Source organism: Bos mutus, chromosome 15 (genome assembly GCF_027580195.1).
Source record: "Bos mutus isolate GX-2022 chromosome 15, NWIPB_WYAK_1.1, whole genome shotgun sequence".
Lineage (NCBI taxonomy): Eukaryota > Metazoa > Chordata > Mammalia > Artiodactyla > Bovidae > Bos > Bos mutus.
In genome coordinates, this window is record NC_091631.1 from 4,187,560 (window position 1) to 4,205,206 (window position 17,647).

Here is a 17,647-nt window from a genome sequence, read left to right on the forward strand (position 1 = left end):
AATTGAACCTAAGTTGTCTAGAAAATATGATCTTGCAGAGACCTTGCTCTTTAATACATTGTAGGGACCAAAGCACACTAGTTAGAAACACAAGTTCTAGAATCACACAGTCAAGGTCTGCAGCTCAACATCAGCTGTGCAACGTAAGGGCTCTTGGAGCAGCTTTGCCACCATTTATGTTTTGTGACCTTGGGCAAGTCACTGCCCCTCTGTGGTCTTCCTCGTCTGTCATAAAGGGCCTGAGCATGGCTCTTACATTCTGTGGTTCTTGTGGACTTGCCAAATGACCTTGAGTTCAGAGCAATATTTCTATATGGCGAAAGCCACTGTAATAATTCCTATTAGTGACCAGAAGTCAGTGAGTGCTCTCCACCTGGAGGCTATGTTTTAGGACCTTTCCTGGTTTTCATTCTTGCAGCTGACATGAGGTTGTCTTAGATCATGGAAAAATATTGGCTCCTAATGTAAACTTAGCTGGGTTGGGAATATCCCCAGGAGTAGAACATAGCAACCCACTCCAGTACTCTCACCTGGAGAATCCCATGGACAGAGGAGCCTGGTGGGCTACAGTCTATAGGGTTGCAAAGAGTCGGACACCACTAAAGTGACTTAGCATGCACGTACACAGTGCAAACCACAAGGATTAAGGAGCATTAACGTGGACCTGCAGGGGCCATATCATTATTAAGGTATTGAACCAGGCTAACAGATCAGTCTAAGGCCTTAACTCTAAGAAGCCCAAGGACTGGTCAACTGAATCAGGGCACGGCAACAGGCAAATGGCATAACTGCAGTTTCTTGTAATTGACATAAAGGGAGGAGCATATTTCACAGCACTGTGTCTCTGGCCCTGTTGGGCTGCACACCACAGGCCTAAGAGGTTTTGCCCCACAGGCCCACCAGGCCTCTACCCCACAGGCCCACAAGGTCTCTACCCCAAGAGCCCACCACGCCTCTACGGCACAGGCCCACAAGGTCTCTACCCCACAGGCCCACCAGGCCTCTACCCCAGAGGTCTACAAGACCTCTATCCTGCAGGCCTGCCAGGCCTTTACTTGACCAGCATAAAGACTGAAGAAAAAGTCCAGAGTCAGCAACAGAAACAGTGGTTTAACAGGTAAGGAAAACTTACATGTCTGAAGCAAGGTCCTGGAGCAACTCATTACTATGTGCAGCAGACACAACAGGACATGGCGGCAGGCTTCGCTCTGGAGGCTAGGTAATCAGTTACAGGAGGAAATGACGCAAGGTCGGCTCATCAGTTACCCGGGAAACCAGCAGAGGGGCACGCCCCTTACCGCCCTTTTGATGAGCTATTGGAAACAATCATCAGCTGGGCCTGGGGCGAGTTTGTAGGAAGGTCAGTTCTGTGAGTAGGGTGCAGATGAAGCAGGCACTGGTCCAGCAGGGGACGTACGGGAGGACAGTCATCTAGGGTGGTCTGAGCATACAAACCCTCGACCCTTTCCTCAAAAGGCCGCCCAGGTGATTCTGCCTGTGTTAAGGAAGCAGTCGGCCTAAAATTAGCATTGAGAGAACACTTTCTGTTGCACCTTCTACTTACAAAGTGCAGCGCCTCCTCGCACTGCCATCATCCCTCTGCCTTAGCCAGACGGGGCAGGGGCTACTCAGGTTACATATGTAGTGACCAGAGCTGCAAACACTAAGAGCTGCACTTTGGCTCTTGCAAAATCCCTGACTTTCCCGCTCCTTTTGCACCTGGGCCCCTGCTGTCTGCATAACAGGAAGGCTCCGGAACTATCCTCAGGTTTGCTGCTGGGTTTCCCTTCTCTCTTCATTTTCTACAGATATTATTTAATTGGGGGAAAAGTCCATGTAAGAAAATATTTTACCACCCACTGTGGCTTCACTGGAAGTGCTTCCAAAATCTACAGTGTTTTCTGCATTGTGGGATTCTGTCCTGTGCAGAGTAGATGAAAACATTCAGATGTGCCAAAATTCTTGAGAAATAACAGAAAATCTGATGTGTAGGGTTTTAGATAATGGGGACTTTTTTGCCTGAAAATAACACCATGAAACAAATGTTAAAAACATGTGGGGTCAAGTACAGGCCCAGAGACATTACTTTGCCAACAAAGGTCCATATAGTTAAAGTTATGGTTTTTCCAGTAGTCATGTATGGATACAAGAGTTGGGACATAAAGAAGGCTGAACGCCAAAGAATTGATGCTTTTGAACTGTGGTATTGGAGAAGACTCTTTAGAGTCCCTTGGACAGCAAGGAGATCAAACAAGTCAATCCTAAAGAAAATCAATCCTGAATATTCATTGGAAGGACTGATGCTAAAGCTGACGCTCCAAAACTTTGGCCACCTGATGTGAAGAGCTGACTCATTAGAAAAGAATCTGATGCTGGGAAAGATTGAAGGCAAGACTAGAAGGGGATGACAGAGGACAAGATGGTTGGATGGCATCACCAACTCAATGGACATGAGTCTGAGCAAGCTCCAGGAGATAGTAAAGAACAGGGAAGCCTGGCGTGCTGCAGTCTATGGTGTCTCAAAGAATCAGACACTACTGAGCAACTGGACAACAACACCTACTACATATAGAGTGCAGTATTGTGTTATCAATTTAGGGGAAAAGCTAGTATTAAGTATGAACTTGTCTGGTTTTGTCTTGTTTTTCTTAAGCAGCAGGGACAAGTTGGAACTAACCTAGCAACTTGACTACCACCTTATGTTAACAAAACATGTTGAAAAGTATTTCCACCCTGTGAATAGGGTAAGACAGACAACAGACAGTATACTATGTTGCCTAAAAGCAAGGGCTAAAGGGTCAATTTGCCTTGTTTAAAGGTTAACTTTGCCACCTGGTAGATACATAATTTTTAACAAGTGACTTAACATCTCCTGAATGCCATTTTCCCATCTGAATTTTTTTTTCTATCTCAGATTTAAAGAAATCAATATAAAATTCACAATGATAGTAGGAGATATTAATACCTCCAAGGCTCAGACACAACCTCTACATGAACCCCAACCCCAGAACACACCCCCAATCAGGAGGGAACTCACAAGCCAGAACTTCTCCTTGAGGAGTGAAGGCTTTGTATCCCACTTCAAGCATCCCAACTTTTAAGACCTATACCCAAGAAATAAGCCCCCAACACATCCGGCTTTTAAAACCAACAGGGCTCATGTCCACAAGATTCAAAGGGCTATAGCAAACTAAGAAATGGCTCTTTAAAGGCTTGTGGGCAAACTCATCCACCTGAGTCCAGCACAGAAGCAGCCTTTCGAAAAAGCACCCAGGCTTTATGTCAAAGAGCTTTCCCAAATTAAATAGGTGTGAAACCCAATCCCTACCTATCTACTCTGCAGTTTTAACCAAAATTATCTGAGTATTAGCCAGATCCATGTACATTGGGGATAATAACACCTCCCCCAATGCCTACATTATGTGATGTCCTGCATATGACCACAGCTACGTCATACGTGACTATGACTCTGTCAGCTCTAACACTGTTTATGATTCCCCAGGGTAGGTTTTCACATACAAGAAAATCACCATTTTCAGAAGATATACAATGTGGTTAACTCTGTTGCAACATCTGGCTTTTCAGACTTTTCCTAAAGAAGCCACATCTCAGTTTTATGTCTCTGCTTCCCAGAAATGTGACTAAATGTGGATGTCAACCAAGGCTAAGAAGTGAGAGAACCAGGGAGATGTCTCTGAAGATGGTTTATCAACTGATAAAAGCCCAAACACCTAGAACTCTCAATGTGATTTACAAAGAATATGATAAACCTATGCTAAGTCACTTCAGTCGTGTCCGACTCTGTGCGACCCCATAGATGGCAGCCACCAGGCTCCCCCGTCCCTGGGATTCTCCAGGCAAGAACACTGGAGTGGATTGCCATCTCCTTCTCCAATGCATGAAAGTGAAAAGTGAAGACAAAGTCGCTCAGTCGTGTCCGACTCTTAGCGACCCCATGGATTGCAGCCTACCAGGCTCCTCCATCCATGGGATTTTCCAGGCAAAAGTACTGGAGTGGGGTGCCATTGCCTTCTCCGATGATAAACCTAGACAGTGTATTAAAAAGCAAAGACATCACTTTGCTGACAAAGGTCCATGTAGTCAAAGTTATGGTTTTTCCAGTAGTCATGTATGGATGCAAAAGTTGGATCACAAAGAAGTCTGAGCACTGAAGAATTGATATCGAACTGTAGTGCTGGAGAAGCCTCTTGAGAGTTCCTTGGACTGCAAGGAGGTCAAACCAGTCAATCTTTAAGGAAATCAACCCATTCATTGGAAGGACTGCTGCTGAAGCAGAAGCTCCAATCCTTTGGCCACTTGATGTGAAGAGCGAACTCATTGGAAAAGACCCTGATGCTGGGAAAGAGTGAAGGCAAAAGGAGAAGGGAGCAACAGAGGTTGAGATGGTTAGACAGCATCACTGACTCGATGGGCATGAATTTTGGCAAACTCCTGGAGATAATGAAGAACAGGGAAGCCTGGCATGCTGTAGTCCATGGGATCACCAAGAGTCAGAATGCAACTTAGCAACTGAACAACAACAATGTTTCACCCAATTCCCTTGACATTAACCACACACATAAAGTACAATACTTCTAGTTCCATACAAGTCTCACATTTTTTTAAATTTTGAAAAAGACTCTGAATGCTATGAGTCTCAGGATACAGTCTGCAATTATAATAGAAAGAGACAATAGTGATATCATCCCAAGAGGGCTGAGCAGGCTGAGTCAACAACTGCATGTTCAGAAGCGTTCACCCTGATTGGACGTGCTACATGTTCCAAGGCATGCCTTCACTTTCATTGAGGAAGGTCTTGCCCTGACTCTCTAGACTTGAACTTTAGATGCTTTCCCTGCTCAGCATGTAGGAAATTTCCTAAAGCCTGCCACTCCATAACCAAGCCACAGAACCTGGCCATAACCAATCAAGAAAGAAGTGTGAACATATTATATTATGGTGACTTTAAACTTTTTTAAGGATTTGAATATTTTTATCAACATAAATCAACAAGATATATGTTTATAAAAATATTTGACTTTTATCAACATAAATCTTACATAAAATGATTTTAAGAGATAATTCACTGCTCTGATTGAAAGTCCTCACATGCCTGTTAGATTGCATCCTATCCTCTCCTGCTCTGCTCCCCAACCAGCCCCGGACATACCTGAAGAACTCTGGATTCTAAATCATAGTCCACACACAACTGGTAGAGAAAAAACATCAAGGGTTTTGGAAAAGTCTTTGACCTGAAGTTTCCTCAAATGCAAAGTGAGCTTTGTCCCCTGAGATCTAATTTAAGAAATTTATTGGTGGATGCTCAGTTCATAGTGGTCATTTGATTCGTACTTTCTATTGTCTGATCTGTGTGATATTCTCAAGATTTGTGCCATTTTCAGTATTATGTCACTAGAATAAAACTCTCTTCTTGGCCAACATATTGAGTTTTGTTTCCATGTGTTAGGTAACTCTCACGGCTCAATGCCTAGGTTTTGCCTCCATAAGAAGAGGAGCCTGAGCTGACAGAAATATCTTATCTTTCTGTTTTCATGCCCTATACTTCCAGATCTGCAGCTCAGGTTTTCTGTGGACCCCCAGAAACATGCAGGGAGTCATGCAGCAATTTTTTAAAAACATTTATTTTTACCCTGAAGTGTCTGGAAAGAAATACCTGACAGTAAAGAAATTATCAGGTCTCTCAGATCAGAATTCAGAAACTTAGATGTATTTATGTTTTGGTGATCCTTAAAGAGAAGCAGAGGCATGTACAGAGAGAACAAGGGCTTAGAAATCAGGCAAACCTGAGTTTGAACCCAGCTTTGTAGGTTACTAACTCTGTGACCTTAATCAAGACACTGATCTCCCAAAGGTTCAGTGTCTTCACCTGTAAAACAAAAGGATACATATTCATCTCACCAAAGTGTTTTCTTATTAATAATAGGATAAAATGAGATAAAATATATGAAATCACTTGGATAATTGTAAAATACACACACATATACATATTTATTCTTTGTATATAACATTATCTTCAGAAATAATACAAGGTGTAACTATTTGTCTTAAGTTGTGTGATGATGGTGTATTATTTAGATAATTGAGATGAACCAAAATAATAGAGATATAACAACCATTGTTCACTTACAACCTGAAGCACTATGGAATTCTAGAAACTTAATCAACAAAATATTTACTGAGTTTTACACTATGTCACTTAGAGCAAGATACAAATAAATAGGATTCAGGCCATATTCTCAAAGGAGCTATATTCTAACAGGGGAAATGAACACTGAAAAATAGTTATTAAAGTTCTTAAAAGATTCCAGCTGAGCATTATGGGAGTTCAAAGAAGGAAAAAGGCATATTCAATTTGGATAATTTTGGAAGCTCCCTAAAGGTGGCAGCATTTCTGAGGGGCATTGTAAAGTAGGTAAGGTGCTGAAAGGTAGAGATGGGAAAATATTTTAAAGGAAAGGCACTAGGGATCTTCAGAAGCCAGTGAGCTTTACCAGAATGCAGCTTAAAAAAAAAAAGAACATTAAGAGTAGGCCATACCTTAAGGGTATTACATGTCAAGTAGGAGTTTGTGGTTGATTCAGAGGCAATGGGGAGTCATGGAAGAGTCTTGAGAGAAACGCTGAAATCAGAGAAGTGCTTCCAGGTGATTTCTGAAAAGAAATCATCTGCTGTGAGTGAGGGTCAGTGCCGGGGTTAGAGTTTGAGGGGTATGTTCTTCTAATGTGGGGAGGTAGTTATAGATATTAGGACTCAAAAAAATATGATTGACAAGCAGTGAGGCCCCAGGGGCAGTTGACTTCATACCGTAGTCAACAGGCAGCTCCAGAGTGAGGCAGCAGGGGTGCTCATGGATGGAGAGCGACAGGGTTGCACAAGAGAGCAGGTTGTTGGGGTGCTTTTTTCAAAGGGCTGAGAAACATGAGAAGCCAAGAGGCTGAAGAGAGAGAAAACTAATGGGTCAAACAATGAAGGCATAAGGAGGGAGAGAAAAGGACAGACAGAGGTGAACAGAAGAGAATTTTAGACATCAGCATGGTAATGGTACATGGGAAATATCTGTGCCTAAGTAGATATCATCACCTAGTGCTTTCAGACCTCTTAAAATCTCCTTGTGGTTCCATTTAGTAGCATGAGCTTATATGAATCTCTGTCGAAAGCTAAACCACCTTCTATTCTGAGGACTAAAACCTCCAGGCTCAACTTGGCCTGCCTAGAACCCACTGGGCAAATCTTTGGTTTGTCAGAACAATAAAGTTTCTAAGCACTGGAAGGGCCACTATTTCTCTCCTAAACTTTCACCTCCCTGAAGCAGCTCCTTCTGCTTTTCCACCTACCTCTTCATTATTCCCAGAGCGCCCCTGGTTTTCTAGAGAGTTCATTCTCCCCATATCAGCCAATCTGCCTCAAGAGCACTGTCGAGTGTGGAAGTGCAGCACCAGAAGACCCCTCCTAGACTTCGTCCTAGTGACCCCTTCAATCCTGTCCAGTCCCATTAAGATGAAGAAACTGAAAGGTGGGCATATATCCAGAGAAAAATTTGGCTCAAAACTATTCATGCACCCGAATGTTCAGAGCATCACTGTTTACAATAGATAAGACATGAAAGTAAGCTAAATGTCTATTAACAGGTGAATGGGTCAGAAAATGTGGTACATATACACATGGAATATTACTCTGTCGTTAAAAAGAGTGAAATAATGCCATCTGCCACAGCATGGATGGACCCGGGGAGTATCATAATAAGTGAAGTAAGTCAGACAGAAAAACACAAATATCATATGATATCACTTGCTGCTACTGCTAAGTCACATCAGTCGTGTCCGATTCTGTGCGACCCCATAGATGGCAGCCCACCAGGCTCCCGTCCCTGGGATTCTCCAGGCAAGAATACTGAAGTGGGTTGCCATTTCCTTCTCCAGTGCCTGAAAGTGAAAAGTGAAAGTGAACTCGCTCAGTCACGTCCAACTCTTCGTGACCCCATGGACTGCAGCCTACCAGGTTCCTCCGTCCATAGGATTTCCCAGGCAAGAGTACTGGAGTGGGTTGCCAGTGCCTTCTCTGAATGATATCATTTACATGCAGAATATTTTTTTTTAATGATACAAATAAACTTGATTAAAAGACAGACTCACAGACTTAGAGAATGAATTTATGGTTACCAGTGGGGAAGAGTGGGTTGGGAAGGGATAGACTGGGAGTTTGGGATGGACATATAAACACTGCTATATTTAAAATAGATAACCAACAAGGACCTACTGTACAGCACAGGAATTTAGTTCCATATTCTGTAATAACCTAAATAGGAGAAGAATTTGAAGAATAGGAAAGGAAGGAAGGAAGGAACAAGAAAGGAAGAAATTATATGTTAAAAAAAAAAAAAAAAGATGGTGGCTGGGCCAAGACCTCCAGGTCAGTTAAATGTAGACAGTGAAATCTCGGTACCCCAATTTCCTATGCCTTGCTCCCCATTTTTCCCTGATGGAATCATTTATTTCTCTTCCCAACTCCCTTTCCTCCCCATCAGTCTCCTTAGGGCATTTTGCACTTCAGCATTCCTGAAGGAGTAAATGACGGGGTTTAAGAGAGGTGTGACCACCGTGTAAAACACAGCGACTATTTTGTCTGCAGGGAGGGTGACACAGGGCCTCATGTAGACAAAGGAACAGGGGACGAAGAACAGGGCCACGACTGCAAGATGGGAGGCGCAGGTGGAGAGGGCCTTGCGCCGGCCTTCTGAGGTCTGGGTCCTCAGGGAGCACAGGATGACCACGTAGGAAGCAAGCAGCCCCGTGAAGCTGACCACTGAGATGGAGCCACCATTGGTGATGATCAGCACGCTGATGAGGAAGGTGTCTGAGCAGGCCAGCTTCAGCACCGGGTGGACATCACAGAAGTAGTGGTCAAGGAACTTGGGGCCACATAAGGGCAGCTGGAAGATGAGGACGGTTTGCCCAACAGAATGCAGTAAGCCCCACCCCACGCTGCCCCCACCAGGAGGCCACACGCCCTTCGGTTCATGACGACCGTGTAGTGCAGGGGCTTGCAGATGGCCACGTAGCGGTCGTAGGCCATCAGCGTCAGGAGAAAGATCTCGGTGCCACCAAAGAAATGGAGGAAAAATATCTGTGTGATGCAGCCCTTGAGGGAAATGACTTTCCTCTCCATAAAAGAGTCCAGGATGAGTTTGGGGGCTGTGACAGAACAGTAGCAGATCTCCGCAAAGGACAAGTAGCTGAGGAATAGATACATGGGGGAGGTGAGCCCTTTGCCGGCCATGATGGTCACCACAATGAGGCCATTACCCAGCAGGATGGCCACGTACAAGAGGAGAAACAGCACAGAAATGACCTTCTGGGCACCCTGGTTCTGGGAGAATCCCAAGAAAATGATTTCAGTCACATTGCTTGTAGCAGCCATGTTCTAAAGCTCAGGAGCTGACACCTGAAATCACAGAAAGCAAAGATGTCTCTTCAATAGTTAGAAGCATCCTTTTCAGACCTTGAGGAAAACTGTCCTTATGATCCTTCTTGATCCCCTCTGTCTTGAGCTTCTCCAAAACATGCTCTCCTTGAGACAAATGGACAAGACAATGGTCATAAAATCTTGATATTATTCCCAAAGCAGGAGCTGAGCTTGTAATAATCTTCTTTGAAGTGTTTTCTCTGATTCAGTCACTTCATTAACTAATGAATCTCCACGAGGAAATAAGAGAATATTTCACACAAAACAAATGAAGCTCAGAGAAATTCAGTCCTTAATTCAATGACACACAGCTCGTCTTTAAACTGATGTCTGCATCTCTCAAAATGTAGCTGCTGCTACTACATATTCTGCTCCTGAAGTGTGCACCCTATATTTGGATCCATAATAAGCGTTTCAGTCAATCTTGCCATACATGATAACATGGAAGCAACTTTTGCAGTGGCTACTAGATGTTCTCAACCTCAATTACCCTGCAGTTATTGAATTGCAGGCTGCCTCCCTAAAACGCATAGGAGAGAGGCTGAAAGGGAAGAGACAGTCACCCTGCCTCATCTGCTGTCCTTGGAGGTGTCTATGGAGCAGAGGAAACGTGAGTAAGTCTTTTTTTTTTTTTTTTAACTTTACATAATTGTATTAGTTTTGCCAAATATCAAAATGAATCTGCCACAGGTATACATGTGTTCCCCATCCTGAACCCTCCTCCCTCCTCCCTCCCCATACCATCCCTCTGGGTCGTCCCAGTGCACTAGCCCCAAGCATCCAGTATCGTGCATCGAACCTATTAGAGAGCTCTGCAAACTGACAAAGGGTGATCAGACACAGAAAATCCATAATCACATTTCTGAAGCCGTCGTTCCCTCAAGGTAAACAAGCTCGACCAGCAAACCTAAAGGCATCCTAAGACCATATTCACACACTTCACAACCAGCCCACAGTTCAGGTCAGCGTCTGTGTGTTGACCCAGTGACAGAAACACAGGGTTTGGGTCAGGAGATGAGTTTTTAATTCCAGCACAGCTATTTAGTAGCTCTATGATGTTAAAAAAGTCTATGATTTTCTTTCATGTCTATAAATTTCATCTGAAAAACAGAAGTAAAAGTACCTTTTCCATGGTGCTGTTTTTCAGGATTGAATGAGCTCACAAGTTTTAAAACAAATAGTAATTGTATAAGAGAATAATTGATAAGAATATCAGATATAATTTTTTCTTTTTTTTTAATTTATTTATTTTAATTAGAGGCTAATTACAATACTGACTCGATGGACATGAGTCTCAGTGAACTCCGGGAGTTGGTGATGGACAGGGAGGCCTGGCGTGCTGCTATTCATGTGGTCGCAAAGAGTCAGACATGACTGAGCGACTGATCTGATCTGATCTGAATGTATTGGTTTTGCCATACATCAACATGAATCCACCATGGGTATACATGCATTCCTAATCCTGAACCCCCCTCCCACCTCCCTCCGCATACCATCCCTCTGGGTCATCCCAGTGCACCAGCCCCAAGCATCCTGTATCCTGCATCAAACCTGAACTGGCAATTCGACCCAATCAAAAAATGGTCCAAAGAACTAAATAGACATTTCTCCAAAGAAGACATACAGATGGCTAACAAACACATGAAAAGATGCTCAACATCACTCATTGTCAGAGAAATGCAAATCAAAACCACAATGAGGTAATATCTCACGCCAGTCAGAATGGCTGGTATCCAAAAGTCTACAAACAATAAATGCTGGAGAGGGTGTGGAGAAAAGGGAACCCTCTTACACTGTTGGTGGGAATGCAAACTAGTACAGCCACTATGGAGAACAGTGTGGAGATTCCTTAAAAAACTGGAAATAGAACTGCCTTATGACTCAGCAATCCCACTGCTGGGCATACACACCAAGGAAACCAGAATTGAAAGAGACAGGTGTACCCCAATGTTCATCACAGCACTGTTTATAATAGCCAGGACATGGAAGCAACCTAGATGTCCATCAGCAGATGAATGAATAAGAAAGCTGTGGTACATATACACAATGGAGTATTACTCAGCCATTAAAAAGAATATATTTGAATCAGTTCTAATGAGGTGGATGAAACTGGAGCCTATTATACAGAGTGAAGTAAGCCAGAAAGAAAAATACCAATACAGTATACTAATGCATATATATGGAATTTAGAAAGATGGTAATGATAGCCCTGTATGCGGAACAGCAAAAGAGACACAGATGTATAGAACAGTCTTTTGAACTCTGTTGCGGTGGGGGGGCGGGGGGGTGTTGGGAGAATGCAATTGAAACATGTATAATATCAGATATAATTTTTATTGGAGTTTAATTGCTTTACATTGTTGTGTTAGTTTCTATGAAAGCAAAAATAAAAAAATAGAACCTAATTAAACTTAAAAGCTTTTGTACAGCAAAGTGAAAGTGTTAATCTGTCAATCCTGTCTGACTCTTTGCAACCCTATGGACTATAGCCTGCCAGGCTCCTCTGTCAATGGGATTTCCAAGGCAAGAATACTGGAGTGGGTTGCCATTTCCTTCTCCAGGGGATCTTCCTGGGTCTCCTGCATTGCAGGCAGATTCTTTACCATCTGTGCCACTGGGGAATCCAAGCTTTTCTACAGCAAAGGGAACCATAAACAAAACAAAAACAATCCTTAGAATGGGAGAAAATATTTGCAAATGAAGCAACAGAAGAAGGATTAATCTCCAAAATATACAAACGATTCATGCAGCTCAAAAAAAAAAAAAAAAACTGGCAAAGGACCTGAATAGATATTTCTTTAAAGAAAACATACAGATGGCCAAGAGTCGCATGAAAAGATGCTCCATATCACTATTAGAGAAATGTGTATCAGAGTATAATTGATTTATGCTTTTACTCTGCCTTATCACTCTATTAGTGCAGAGTCTGATGGGGACTCAATGTTCCCCACTTCAGAAGGCAGGTCTGACACCCATCTTTGTGTGCATAGACTTGCAGCAGCCTCGGGATCTGACTTAAGTATCTTAGAATTAGCTTATGGAATAGTGGGCTATGGAATAACACAGGACTGAATATGCTAAGTGACATGCTAAGTCAGTTCCAGAAAGAAAAACACTGTGTGGGAGCACTTGCATGATGTCTGTAGGGTAGGAAAATTCAGAGAGACAGAAAGTAGAATGGTGGTTTCCAGAGGCTGGGGTGGGGGTACATGGAGTTAGTGCTTGGTGCGTGCATGCACAGAGTATTTGTGACAATGAAAGACGTTCTTGAGATGGATGATGGTGATGGTTGCACAACAGTGTGTATGCTCTTTAATACACTGAGCTGTGCATGTCAAGGCTTCCCTGGTGGCTCAGATGGTAAAATGTCTGCCTGCAATGCGGGAGACTCGGGTTCGATCTCTGGGTTGGGAAGATATCCTGGAGAAGGAAATGGCAACCCACTCCAGTACTCTTGCCTGGAAAATTCCATTGACAGAGGAGCCTGGTAGGCTACAGTCCATGGGGTTGCAAAGAGCTTAACGTGACTGAGCAACTTCACTTGTGCACATAAAAACGGTTAAAGTGGTAAATTTTATGTTATTTGTGATCTACCACAGATAGATAGACAGACAGACAGGCAGAGATGAGAAAGAAACAGAGATAGATAAACCCAAGAGACTCACATTTCCCCTCACCCATACCAACCTCCAAGAATAGAGGTTGAAGCTTGGCAACTTTGTCCTTTCCACTGCCTTTCCCTTTTCTCTCTTATATGTACTAGGGCACCTGGTTCATTTCAAAAGTTGCAGAGTAATTGAAAAACCAGCACTAGCTGTAGGAAGTCCACAATACGACACTCTTGCTGTGCATTCAATATTAGGCACTCTTCAAGAGTGAGAGAGATAGTGGAAGCATCTACATTTTGGAAAATATAGATCTCTGTTCACACTGAGCTTTGTGGCCTAGAGCAAGAGACTGGACCTCTCTGAGTCTCAGTTTCCTTATGTATAAAATAGGCATAATAAACTGTACTCGTTTGCATGCCCTTCCCTTACCTCCCCATCAGGCTCCTCTGGGTATCTAGCTGACTCTCTTGCTGTGTGCCAGTATTTCATCCTCAGGGTGTTTCTGTGAAGACCAGGAATCACAGGTGGGCATGCTTCACCCTCATGGCAAAAATGGCTGTGTTAGAAATGGATCATTTTTTCACAAATAATTAATTTCACAAATTATTTCTGTGAAATTTAGCTTTGAATGTAAATGCTACCTGTTTCTATAATTGCCATTGTTTGGGGGTGCCAGTGGGAGAGATTCTCTCAGAAGATTTTTAAGGACCACTTTAGTTTTCAAATTAAAAAAAAAATTAGTTGTGCTTTTCTGTCTAACATCATTGAAGGTTAACAGAATAACATGTATATTTGGTGCAATCAAGTGTTCTCTAAAAAGTTAAATTTTAAAGTATTTAGATCAGAAGAAAGAAAAATAAGTTGACATTTATTGAACTTCTGAATAGAAATGGAAAACATTTGAGAAAGAGTTGCATAAAGAGGTCATCAGACTGTATATTATTGATAGTTGCAGTGACATTTCACCTGTGGAGTAATTTTAATTTTAATTCTGACATTTTAACTGGCAGGACCAAAGAAGAGAGTCTGAAAGATAAGATAATGTACTCTTATCAGTCAGGAAGTCTGCACATTTCCAGGGTTTATGGTTAAGAAAACTGAAACAAGGATGAACACAAAAGCTTAAGACAGATTAGACCCCATAAACAACTTCTGCGAAACTTCTTCATTCTCATCTTCATCTATGATTTCTTATCATAATTTTCCTATCATAGAACTCTAGGTCCTGGGACTTCTGGAAAATAAGATTGGTCTGAACAGTCCCACAGAGCTATCTGAGAAGCTGTATTCCAGGCTTAAGTCCACAATAAGTCCAATAAAATATAAATATAATTTTTTTAAAAATTGGTCCGACTGACTTTTCCAGTACTCATTTTCTCCTACTTTTTCTCCAAAGATATTCTATCACCAGAGGAATCAGATGCCCAGCCTCTCCTCGCTAGTGTCCTTTACTGAGTAAAATAAACTGTTAGATTTGGAAGGAAGCTCGTGGATTCCTCTTCTTACAGAAGACCCAGACTCACACAGCGGGCTGGGGCAGAGCCTGGACTACGAACGCTCTCCACAGCTTCCTGTCCAGTACTTTCTCCCCTACACATCTTATCCACTGACTCCTCCCACTGGTACCCACAGACAGCAGGCTTCTACACTGAATAGAGAGCATGGAGAGAGAAGAGAGTTGTGTTGATAACAAAAGGCAAAGCAAAGCTAAAGAGTAAGCTCTAAAAAAAAACAACAGTAACGATGTGAACAATAATGGGCTCCTACTTCAGTTTTCCATCTTTACACGTTTCTACTGGTACACTTCACATAGGGTAGGGAACTCAGCGGAGTTAACAAATATTGGACTTTTGACCCCTGCACTCTGCATGTGCTGCTACACCTATTTCAAAACTAAGGTATCATTGCAAGTATCCTATAAAAAATATATATATATATGTATGTATGTATGTATAATGAAGGTATGTAGTATAGAAAGTACGCTTTTTGAAAATAATTCCAAAGTATGCCCCTATAGAGATTAAGTGTATAAGCTTACTTTGAATATTGCTTATTGCCTTGATTCTTAACTTTATCTTCTGAAACTTCCATAGTCAGAAAACTGATTCACTAGCACAAGTCACTCCAGGCAGAGATTTTTGTTTCACATACACAAGGAAATATAAACAGTATGTTAGTTTGCACTGATCTAAAACTGGAAATCTTGAGCCAAGATTGGTCCTCAGCAATATTTAGGTTTCTGTGTGGTCCTATCCCCAGGTTTGAAAGAAGCTAATACCTTCATTTTCACCAGAGACTTTCAGGCATGAAAATGTTTTAGCCAGCCCCCTTGAATTTTTCAAAAGGATATTCTTACATGACTCAGCAGAGATGAAAACTAGCTTTAACACCCCCAAAGTGACCATTTTACAAGTGGTTCTGATGAGGGTGACAAATATCTGCTCTAAGTCAAATTACAGAGTCATTTTCCCCTCCTGTCATTGAAGTTGGCAGGAGAGACTTTCATAGGATGATATCTAAAGTGTGACCCATCTGCTGAAAGAGTGGACAGATCTAAGAAAGACTGCCCATGGTTGAAATATATGGAAGCTAGAGTAACAAAAATGAATGGTGCAAAGTGTGTGAAGGCCCTGCCTGAGTCAGAATCTGTTCTACCCAAAAAAAGCACCAGTTAATGCTTACCTCCTTCAATGGACTCACAAGGCACCACCCATGCCAATATTTGCCTGTGCCAATTCCAGCACTTAATGACTTTCTCATGAAGAAATTTATAGGGAAATAGAACAAGATCAATCTATCCTAAAACCCAGTAAAATGAAGATTTAGAAAAATATTTGCTGGGAGGTGAAACTACGTATTTAAGTGAATGAGATGGAAAACTGAGACAAGAGAATTGAATTCCCTGAACTTTTCTGGCATCCCCTGTCTGGGGAATTTCTGAGAAGAGCAAAAGTCAACTTTCCAACTGTTTCCTTTCAGAGGTTAAGGAACTTATCTCTAATTAATCCAATTACAATGTTGGGACTTCTACTTGCCCCTGTATAATTAACAACCTCTTGTCCTGGCCCCTAGAGGTTTCCATCTGCATTTCAAGCAAATGATGGAGGAGAATCCAGTATCACATCATCCTTCTGTCCCACCCCAGACATCCACAAGAGGCTTTTGCCGGCCGATTCTGACCTCAGCCCTCACTAGCTCAGTGAAGTCAGTGAGTTCCAGGGAGACTGTAACCAAGAGGACCAGGACCACTTCACGCACATAGTCCACATGTGACAGCTGAATCACAGAATGCTAGTCACTGAAGGGCCTTCAGGATCATTTTGCCCAACTCATTCATTTTAAAGATGCCTAAACAGTCAAAGAGGGACAATCACTGTGCCAAGCCACCCTGTGCATTGATAGCATGGTTAAACTCTTATCCTAACTCCTAGTACAGAGGTCCTACAACGACTCATTCTTAAAGTTCTAAGCATTTTACTGCTGTGAGCACATGGTTCTCATGTGCAAGGGCTTCAGAAAGACTACAGTTCCCTAACTTCTGGGCATAGTCTCTTAAGTAACAGCACAGTACATTTTTGTCTTTCAACTTCTCCAACATCTCACACACAGTCACAGTAACACTCTACTATAGGAACTAGCATTCCCACCTGACAGATGAGGTCGCTGGGGTTCAGAAGGATGACGAGAACGGTTCAGACCTATATAAATAATACATTTCCCCGTTGTGTCAAATGACTCGGTGTAGCATCTCCCATCCACACGGGATGTGTCACCAGCAGCTGCTGCCTCACTATGAAGCAAAGAGGCCAGAAGGAAATAAAGCTATGCCCCCAGTCTGCAGCCACGCTACTTCTTCGGAGCTTTGTATGTTTGGCCAAATAAATTATGAAACAGTGGTGTATGAGTGTGGCCTCTTCCTGTAACTCATCTTAAATACTTCAAGAACAGAAACTCTGTTTTTAAAGCCCCAGGATTTCTCACTACTTAAAGGAACCTGTCTCCTTCAATGCCTATCTCCATAACTTTTTTTTAACCAAATAGCATTGGCTACTGTAATAGACTCAGGATTTCTTCACTTCTCACCATTATAACTCTGGAAAAGAAACAAATGTTGTAAAACCACTGTATGTTTAACAGCCTTTTTACATCCAGAACCTGGAAAGGACTTCTAGGAATAACATAGGCTGATGGAATGAAATGAAGTGATATAAACAATGGACCACGGTGTGCATTTCTGTGGCCAAAGATGTGGGAAGAGAGAGTTTCCTTTCTGCCTGACCTCACCCCTTTTAGTCAGAGACCCATGCGTATCCATGCACATGTGCGTGCACACACACACACACACAGGTGCATGTGAAAGTGTGTGTGTGTGAAAGCCTGGAGTCCTAACCACAGGATTGCCAGGGAGTTCCCCAAAAGATGTTCAACCTCGTTCCAAATAAGAGATATGAAAATTAAAATTATTTGACTTCCCATTTTTTCAGTTATTGCATTAGCAAAATCCCCAAATTCAGCAAAACATTTTACAAGAAAGACAAAGCTGTTGGTGAGAGTAG

General features: G+C 42.4%; 1 protein-coding gene across 1 annotated transcript; it reads right to left on the minus strand.

Moving 5' to 3' along the window:
* Nucleotides 1–8,509: 8,509 nt before the first annotated feature.
* On the minus strand, nt 8,510–9,438 carry OR4X1 (olfactory receptor family 4 subfamily X member 1). Its single transcript, XM_005902034.2, is given in 2 exon segments — nt 8,510–8,994; nt 8,997–9,438. Coding segments are annotated over 2 exon segments (927 nt in total).
* Between the last annotated feature and the right edge of the window lie 8,209 nt (nt 9,439–17,647).